Consider the following 8,843-nt stretch of genomic DNA (forward strand, 5'->3'; position numbering starts at 1 on the left):
CTTTATGTCTGAATGAGTTACCGGCTATGATGGATGTGTTGACAATTGTGAGTCATCTATCATTTCGGAGATAAGCCTATAGTTTCTCTCTCTCCTGCTCTAGCTCCTGGAGAATAGGGAAAGCACGTAAATGTTTTTTAAAATTAGTTTAACCTCAGCTTAACCTCAGCTTATTTTAAATTTGGTAGATAGAATGTTAAGTCAAAAAAACTTTTCACACAAATTCATCTGAACAGAGAATCAGATTATGGATTATGTACCGTATTTTTCGGACTATAAGTCGCACCTGAGTATAAGTCACATCAGTCCAAAAATACGTCATGATGAGAAAAAAAACATATATAAGTCGCACTGGACTATAAGTCGCATTTATTTAGAACCAAGCACCGAGCTGTAGACGGTAATGTTTTCTATTGGTTTCTATTGGTATAAATCAAAGGTGACAGATATAGGAATTTTTTCTTTTTCAATATTGTTAATATCCTGCTTTATCATAATTTTGTATATTTATTTGTTTTATGCATCCATTATTATGTAATAAATACATTATTTATTTATTTACCAATAAGCCTGTAAAATGTTTTATATCTGTCATTTAGCAGATGCTTTTATCCAAAGTGACCTACAAATGAGGACAGTTTAAAAAAAATTACTGAACAAGAGAAATGTCTTATAATCATAATTTTGCATTATTATAATTTGGTTTATTTATTTGTTTCATTTATTTATAGTTGCAAAATAAATGAATTAACAAGATATAATTATATAAAAAAAATATTATTTCCAGCAATCATGTGAAGGTGGCAGATGTAAGAAATAAATGCAAAAGTAAATAAATTAAAATAAATTTATCAATTAAACAAGATAAATGTCTTTCCATAATCATAATTTTGATCATTTATTTAATTTGATGTAACTCTAATTGCAAAAATGTCATTACATTATAGTATATTTCTTTCTTTCTTTTTTTTACCAGCAAACATCTCTATAAATATAGATAGATAGATCGATAGATAGATAGATAGATAGATAGATAGATCACGTGGAGAGAGAGAGAGAGAGAGAGAGAGAGAGAGAGAGTGTAAGTGCACAGCTATGCGACCAGCTCAAACTAGTTCGGAGAAACACAAAGAGCAGCAGAGATCATAGAGAGAGCTGAACACAGACACACGCTCACAACACAGCATCATATTCACAGCAATAAGGCAAGTACATCATCATCATCATCATAACCCAACAACTCCTATTATTATACTGCAGTCGATGTGTTTGACGACGCTGCGCGTTTGAATAATAGCCTGCTAGTGGGAGATAAATAATGCAAATATCTGCGATTAACCGGATTTATTTGGATATGCTGATATTATCAATTTGATCTGCGTTTCAGCGCGATAATAGAATGCATTTATATCCATAATAATAACGTTGGGGCGTATTTATGCTGAGATACGTATATATGACATGATATATGAAAGGAGGCGGACGCACGCAGTGTGTCATAATACAAACGCGATTGTTAACGTCAATACGCGTTTCACTTAAAGCACGATTTTACGACTATTTAATGTTGCATTTAATATACGAATATTATATTGAGTTTAAAATGATAGCGTCAATATTAGGTTTAATTAGACGGCGACACTATCGTTAAGTAGTTTATTATGTTTGGTTTAATGGCGCATGTCGCTTTAAATAGTAGCATTCATGCTGTTATAGAGTCGTGGAGTTTGTGTTTTGGCGTGCCAGGGCGCTTTAACGCTGTCAGGGATAATGATGCGCTGTGAAGTGCCAAAGAAGAGCAGCTGCCAGCAACTGCTGACCCACTTCTCCAGATCAGAACCATCAGGCCTTGAGATTCACTTCCGACGGAACGCCAAGCTCCAGATTGCGCTTGGGGTGTCGGTGAACTTTGTGCTCCTGCAGGAAGTTTTCAAAATGTCCAGTTCTGCATTTATCAAAGGCAGCATCCCACATCCCCACTTGCATCAACAGAGCGGGTTTTGTCCTCCAATGCAAATAGGCCTACATTCAAAGGAGTCGAGCGGAGGGCCCTCCCCTCCTCCTCAAGACACAGCATGGGATCTGTGTTCGGGCCCTTTGAGAGAGGGAAGCAAAACGGGCGAGATCCTGCTTTGTTCGGAGCCAGTGAATCAGGCTCCTCTAAGGCCCAGCTGAAGGTCTTTGAGTACTTGGCCTTTTTCCCCGCGGAGGCTGAGGAGGGGAGGCGGTGGACCCCTGCTGACCGCTGTTTCTCCTCGCACAAAAAGTCCGACCCCGAGGAGCCCTTCACATTTATGAGTGACTGAAGAATGGAGTGAAAGGAGCCTGGTTTAATGGAGGCAGGAAAAGAATGAAAAGGAGAAGTGCTGCGTGCTTTTTTCTTTTTCGAGGAAGAGGAAAATATAGAGAGGCTCTTTTATGGAGTCACACAGCGAGCTGCTAGGCATTGTGTACACAGTGTCTTTAATTCAGACGCTACAGAGAACACATTAATAGCTGATGTGTTATTATCTGATTTTGTCTGTTTTGGAGGACCTTTTAAACCGACTAATTCCACTAAACCATTATTAATCAGGTTGAAAAAATAATTAATTAACCAGCCCAGAAAACAACAAAGGGACAAAAATAAAAAAATTAATTATCAAATATGAATGTTTTTGAGTAGCATAAATACAACATAATATGTATTTATGTTGGTGTGTGTATATAAAATAGGGTATTCCATTCATATAGCATATAAGAGCAAAATCACAAACAGATGTGATGCTGGTTGTTGTTATGGACACCTGGTTGGATGGTTGGACACCTGCAGTGTTGTAACGAACCAAAACATATGTTTTAAAAATTTTTATAACTGAATTAAAACCGAAATATTATAAGATTGAAAACTTGGACTTTTAAGATCATAGCCCAAATGAATATTAGAAATGCCGCCCTGACAGCTAACTGAAACAAGATAAAATTATTACCATTAGAACTTAAAAAAGAAAGCTAAACAGAAAGATTCAAATTAAAATATTAGCAAATAAAAAAACTAACAAAAATGACAAAAGCACAGGCTAATTCAAAATATTCATTAATAGTACATAAATAATAATGAAATCACGTAGTTTTATATCTGCTTGTGCATCTACATAGTTAAACTGAAATTAATATCAGCTGTACTTATTTTTTTCCCAGAATGCGGAGTTTATTTTCTATAGCACTTGTGCTGCTGGTGGTGTTGATGATCACCGTGGAAGCCAGTATGAAGAAAAAAGGTTCTTATTTTTTTACAAAATGACTTCAAATGGTGCAATGCACATTCCTTTTGTGCGATATCATTAATAATCACTCTCTATTTCGCGACAGAAAAGGGCAAAGAGCCCAAAGCAGATGCTGAGTGCAGTGAATGGCAGTATGGGAAATGTGTGCCCAACAGCGGCGACTGTGGCGCCGGCATTCGGGAGGCGACCTGCAACGAACAGACAAAGAAAACCAAGTGCAAAGTCCCATGCAACTGGAAGAAAGACTTCGGTGGTAAGGAGATTTACTGTGTATGAATACACTGAATGCATGTCTGGATGTGAATCAAATTAAAATACATTTAGACAGGCCATTCAGTAGAGCTTTGTCTTGTTTTTTTTTAGCTGACTGCAAGTACAAGTTTGGTCGCTGGGCTGAATGTGACACTACTACAGGAACCAGAAGCAGGTCTGGGACATTGAAGAAGGCACTGTTCAACGCTGAATGCCAGGCCACCATTAAAGTGTCCAAACCTTGCACCCCAAAGACCCCCAAACCCAAGGGAGGTGAAAAGAAGAAAGGAAAAGGAAAGGAAAACTAACTTGAAGACCACCCCAACAACCCCATTTCCCACTCAGTGGTACATTCCTGTGTGACACTCCCAAATCCTCCAAAAGGTGAATGCTGAGGAAAAAAAAACTGTAACCCTACCTGTTGTTTTTATTTCCACTTTCTTTGTTTTGTAATTAGTAAATGTACGTGTCTATGCTGTCGTAATTTGATCTCTGTAGCGAATTTTTAATTGTAATTGACTTTGCATGTATAAAACTGGCCACAGCAAACCTGTTGTCTAACAAATTGTCTTTACTAAAGAGAAAAACTGGCGAGAGCCTAATTATGCCCCTAAAGCATTTGTAAATTACAACAAACCGAATGAAAAATATTTCTGTACGTTATAACATGTAAGCTGAATGCTTAAATGAACGTCGCTCCTGAAAGTAATGGCCTATATAAAGTATCTATGTTTATAAATGTTTATGTTTTTAGATTTGATGGATGTACAATCAAATTTACACCACTAACTGATTACTTCTAAAGGTTGTGAATAAATGAAAGTGTATTTTCAATAATACGTTCTGGTGCTTTTTTTTTAAAACAACGTTTACACATTTATTGTTCAAGATGTACAAACTTGGAAAAATTACTTTAATGACGTCAATATAGTTGTAAATTAGCAATTTTTGTAATGTTATAAACGTAAAATAACAGGTATATTTTTACTTGTAAAACTAGATCACAATGCAATTTTGTTTGGTTTTTACCAATTTGCACAAAGAGCAACGGTCTTAAACTGTAACAAAAACAACAAAAAAAACGTTCTGATACAATTCGTAGAACAAATGCAATTATAGCGACATGGTGAATAACAAATAACTCAACAAACATGTTTATTTTTACTTCTCACTTTAGTAAACCACTTAAGACGCACTCAAAAAATAAGTATCAACTTAATGACTTTGCGATACATTTAATGCGTGCAATATGAGCAACTAAATACTTCACTTTATTTACACTTTTGGCTCTGGTAAACCAGCATTATGCACAAAAAAATAAGAATCAGGGTCTTCTCTAAACTACTGCATTGATTTACACAAACTTTTAGCGTAAGAATGCATTTGCAAACAACTATGATACGTCAAAATCGTTCACGTAATGCATACATTATCAAAAAAATTATAAAGACCAGTAACCTAAACCAACTCCACGTTTTTACTTTTGGATCTAGTAAAACAGCTTCACTGTCACAAAACATCTGAGCGAATCAGGTACCTCATTGGTTGGCCAGGAGTCATTGATAAGAGACTGAAATACGACTCATTTTAATGTCAGATTTCTGAACTTGCACATCAACAGTCGTTTAAAGGTTCTTTTGAATGTGGCATTACACAGTGCATAGCACACTGGATTTACCGTGCTGTTGACGTAGCACATAAAGTAACCCACCATCCACAGAATTTCAGGGACACACCAACGGCAGAAGGTACCAATCAGAACCATAACGCTATAAGGAGTCCAAGTAACAATGAAGGCAAGAAGAACAGCAAGGACGGTCTTTGTCACCTTCCTCTCTCTCAGAGCCTTGGCAGTCTTGAAAACAACCTTGGACGTTTTACCTTGAACCTGAATGGCAGTATGGTTTTGAAAACAGTGAGGTTGCCTTGTCCTACTAGTTTCCACACAGGCTGTCGAGGTCTTTGGTCTTGAGGTTTCTGCATCCAGCCCTCGCTCTTCCATAGAGGCATCAGGACTGGAATCCAAGGAGTCATCCGTCCTGCTGAACTCTACAGAAAAGAGCCGTTTCATTCTAACGAGCTTTGAATCATGTTTAAATGTGCATGGGTCATCTGGTTTAATGTCATTCACTAGGTCAGGGTTTGCGGTTGACGATACTCCACTTGTCTTAGACGGATCAAGCAGGTTTGCGGATTCAGGCTTCAACTTATGAACCCGTCTCTGACTGGCCAGGGATATTTTCGTGTACAGTACCGTCATTATTACAACAGGAATATAGAATGCTGGGATAGTGGTTGCCAGGGTTACAGCAGGGTTCGCGAGGAGCAGGATGTAACATTGTCCCTCTGGGACCTTGCTCTTGTCCTGCCCAGTCTGCCAAAGCAGGATAGCTGGAGCCCAGAGAAGCAGAGACTGTAACCAAGCTGCGGCAATCATCACCCCAGCCCATCTTGCAGTACGTTTGGTTGGGTAACTCAGAGGCCGGGTCACGCAGAAGTACCGGTCAAAACAGATCAGTAGGAGGTTCATCACAGACGCGTTACTCACGACGTAATCCACAACCAACCACAAGTCACACATCTGCGGTCCCAAAGGCCAATATCCCTTTACGGCGTACACAGTGTAGAGATTCATGGAGAAAACACCAACGATAAGGTCCGAACAAGCTAGACTAAAAAGGAAGTAGTTGTTGATGGTTTGGAGATTGTGGTTGACTTTGATTGAAAGCAGAACCAGGACGTTGCCCAGGACTGTTAGCAGGCTGATGCAGCTAGTGATAATTATTATGACGACCACCCCTACAGTCCCGAATGCACGCTGTGGTCTTCCCGATACCAAGCACAATTCCTCGGGCAAGGGACTGTGCAAGCTACTGTTGAGCATGATGGAGGAACTTGTGGAGGAGCCTGCGACAAGTAAACGGAAATTTATCATAAATCTAAATGTAAAGGGGTGTTTAACTTGACGTATGAGCAAACAACTCTATAAAAAGTATATAGTACACTTTAAATGCTAAAATACACATCTCTAATTGGTTGCACATAGAAAATGAAGAAATACATTTCACAAAACAAGTTATGACCCTAACATGATCTAATCAGCAAACTTACCGTTAAAAACTAACCACTCAAAGTCCCTTGTGAAAATGACATCTCCAGTCTCCATGATCTCCTGCTCCGTCTGAATGAGAGAATGACTGGGAGGACTTTAAATTCCTCAGACAGTAACACCCATCCTCACCTTCCAAATACAGAACCAGGCATCCAATCGCTTTAAGCTGTATCAATACACTAATTCTACTAGAAGATGATCAAAGTAGTGTGGAACGATCATTTTACTGCTGAATTCTTCATAGTTTCGTGTTGCTTTTTTAAAGCATGTATGCTTAATGCAGCTTCAGTCATCTAAAGAGGAAGGCAGCAGTTACATAAGGGATGTAATCTAATTACCTGACTTGCAACGAAGCTCCACAGAAGCACATCTTTTACATTTTATTATGATTCTATTTAAATATTTTAAATATCACACATACTACAAAAATTACAGATGTTACAATGGTAAATTGAGGTGGTGGTGGGGGTTATGAAAACATTGTAATGTATAATATAATTAAAAGAAACTTAAATTATACATACTGACAATTATTTTAAGACAAGCACATTTTCCTCATTTTTAAGACCATATTTTATTAAGATGTTTGCTTGTTGGTTTTTATTGTTTTATAATTTTCATTAAAAAAAAAGTGTCATGAAAATTGACAAAAAAGGAAATAAAAAAAGAAAAAAAATAGGTTAAATATTAAAAATATAACTTTAGGAAAATAGTCATTGCAATGATTAGTCTTAGTATTTTTATCTTTTTTTTATAATTCCCACAATTCTCTGTCATGTATGTCATTGCTGTAGTACAGTATTTTTACTGGATACATTTAAAGTAATAAAATTAATATAAAATAAAATAAAATACTTAAAGCATCTTTTCTTAACTGATATTATGCAAAAATATGGCCCCGGATAGTTTCATGAAATGCATTGTATTGTAATTAGTGGTGGGCATAGATTAATTTTTTTAATATAGATTAATCTCACTGTGATCTTGAATTAATTAGATTAATCTAGATTAAAATGGCTCATTCGAATTCTGCCAAAGGCATTCGGAATATGTGTGTTACCCAAATAAAATTGACAAACAGTAAGTCTTTGAGAAAGGGTTTATCAAGCTAGGTGGTGCATTAGAAAAGGGGCTCATCTCCGGTTTCCAAAATGCATCACAGTGTGCTTGAAAAAGCTGTAAACTAATTCCACATTGCACAAGGTGCAAACAACATTAGGCCTGTTTCACACCAATGTTTAAGTTTTTTTCAAGTTTGTAGGTGTCAAGGTACAGAAACCAAATAATTAAATGTAAAATAGCACTGGGTAGTCTTCAATGTAAAAATGAAATATACAATCAAACCTACATTTATTCAGACACCTTCAACATTTCTCACGTTATTACAGTTTTGCTATATATATATATATATCTATCAAAAATTATACCTGGTGTCTGAATAATTTTTGGTTTGAATGTTAAAACTACAAAGTAATTCAGTCAAGAGCAGTGAGTGATTTTCTTTCATTTTCTTGGATTAACATTACTGCAGTAATGTAGCTAAAGTAGCTAAATTAGGCGCGGTCACTTTAAGACGATGAACGCATCCAATATAATACACATCCCATTTTTTTCCTCAACTGTTTACTTTCATTTAAGAAATAACTGACAGTTTTTTCAAGCATAATTTCCAAGGTGGATATTTCGACATATTTTGTATGTATTTGTCGGCACAAGAGCAAAAATAAGCAAATTCGATGTTCAAGTGCTTTGATATGCCTTTCTCTTTCTCAGAAGAGAGCTCGGTTCAGTGTCGCTGTCTGTGATACGCGCCCCATCCCCCCTCTCTATCTCATGCGCAGGGCGCACCGAACACATTGCGCAAGTAACCAGCTACTCCATTCAGCTTTTCCGCGTCTTGTGTTTGGATGCTTTAATGTTTAAATCGACAAGCAATAAGGCGTAAAAACATGTGTTAAAGATAAGCTTTTGTGACGATGCGCAGCAGTGACCCGTCAACTGTCCTGAGCATCTTTTTAGGCTGGCCTCAGCCAGTCGGTTATATAAAATATCAAGGTCAAAGTCATCATAGCTTGCTTAGTATATAGACCCAGCTCCCAACCCAACTTTGAGAATAGATTAACGGCGATATTTTTTTTAATCGCCCGATAAGTCTTGCGTTAACGCAGCACGTTAACGCCGATAACGAACCCACAACTAATTGTAATGAAGAA

At 37.1% G+C, this 8,843-nt stretch overlaps 2 protein-coding genes across 2 annotated transcripts; one reads left to right on the forward strand and one right to left on the reverse strand.

The window, feature by feature from the left end:
* The first annotated feature begins 1,049 nt into the window (after positions 1–1,049).
* On the forward strand, positions 1,050–4,355 carry LOC128014613 (midkine-B). The gene is made up of 4 exons (XM_052598308.1): positions 1,050–1,205; positions 3,181–3,260; positions 3,352–3,519; positions 3,630–4,355. Exons 2-4 carry the CDS (start codon positions 3,182–3,184, stop codon positions 3,824–3,826), a joined length of 444 nt encoding a protein of 147 aa, XP_052454268.1. The 5' UTR covers positions 1,050–1,205; position 3,181; the 3' UTR covers positions 3,827–4,355.
* A 317-nt stretch (positions 4,356–4,672) lies between these two features.
* LOC128014603 (muscarinic acetylcholine receptor M4-like) lies at positions 4,673–8,725 on the reverse strand. Its single transcript, XM_052598294.1, has 2 exons — positions 6,630–8,725; positions 4,673–6,425 (listed from the first exon to the last, which is right to left on the reverse strand). The coding sequence occupies exons 1-2, from the start codon at positions 6,682–6,684 to the stop codon at positions 5,101–5,103; spliced, it is 1,380 nt and encodes a 459-aa protein (XP_052454254.1). The 5' UTR covers positions 6,685–8,725; the 3' UTR covers positions 4,673–5,100.
* Between the last annotated feature and the right edge of the window lie 118 nt (positions 8,726–8,843).

The sequence above is a fragment of the Carassius gibelio genome, chromosome B25 (genome assembly GCF_023724105.1).
Source record: "Carassius gibelio isolate Cgi1373 ecotype wild population from Czech Republic chromosome B25, carGib1.2-hapl.c, whole genome shotgun sequence".
Lineage (NCBI taxonomy): Eukaryota > Metazoa > Chordata > Actinopteri > Cypriniformes > Cyprinidae > Carassius > Carassius gibelio.

Coding starts and splice junctions, on each gene's coding strand:
- LOC128014613 (XM_052598308.1), top strand. CDS start 3,182: ATGCGGAGTTTATTTTCTATAGCACTTGTGCTGCTGGTGGTGTTGATG. Junction 3,261..3,351: donor AGCCAGTATGAAGAAAAAAG/GTTCTTATTTTT, acceptor ATTTCGCGACAG/AAAAGGGCAAAGAGCCCAAA. Junction 3,520..3,629: donor CTGGAAGAAAGACTTCGGTG/GTAAGGAGATTT, acceptor GTTTTTTTTTAG/CTGACTGCAAGTACAAGTTT.
- LOC128014603 (XM_052598294.1), bottom strand. CDS start 6,684: ATGGAGACTGGAGATGTCATTTTCACAAGGGACTTTGAGTGGTTAGTT. Junction 6,426..6,629: donor TGAGTGGTTAGTTTTTAACG/GTAAGTTTGCTG, acceptor TACTTGTCGCAG/GCTCCTCCACAAGTTCCTCC.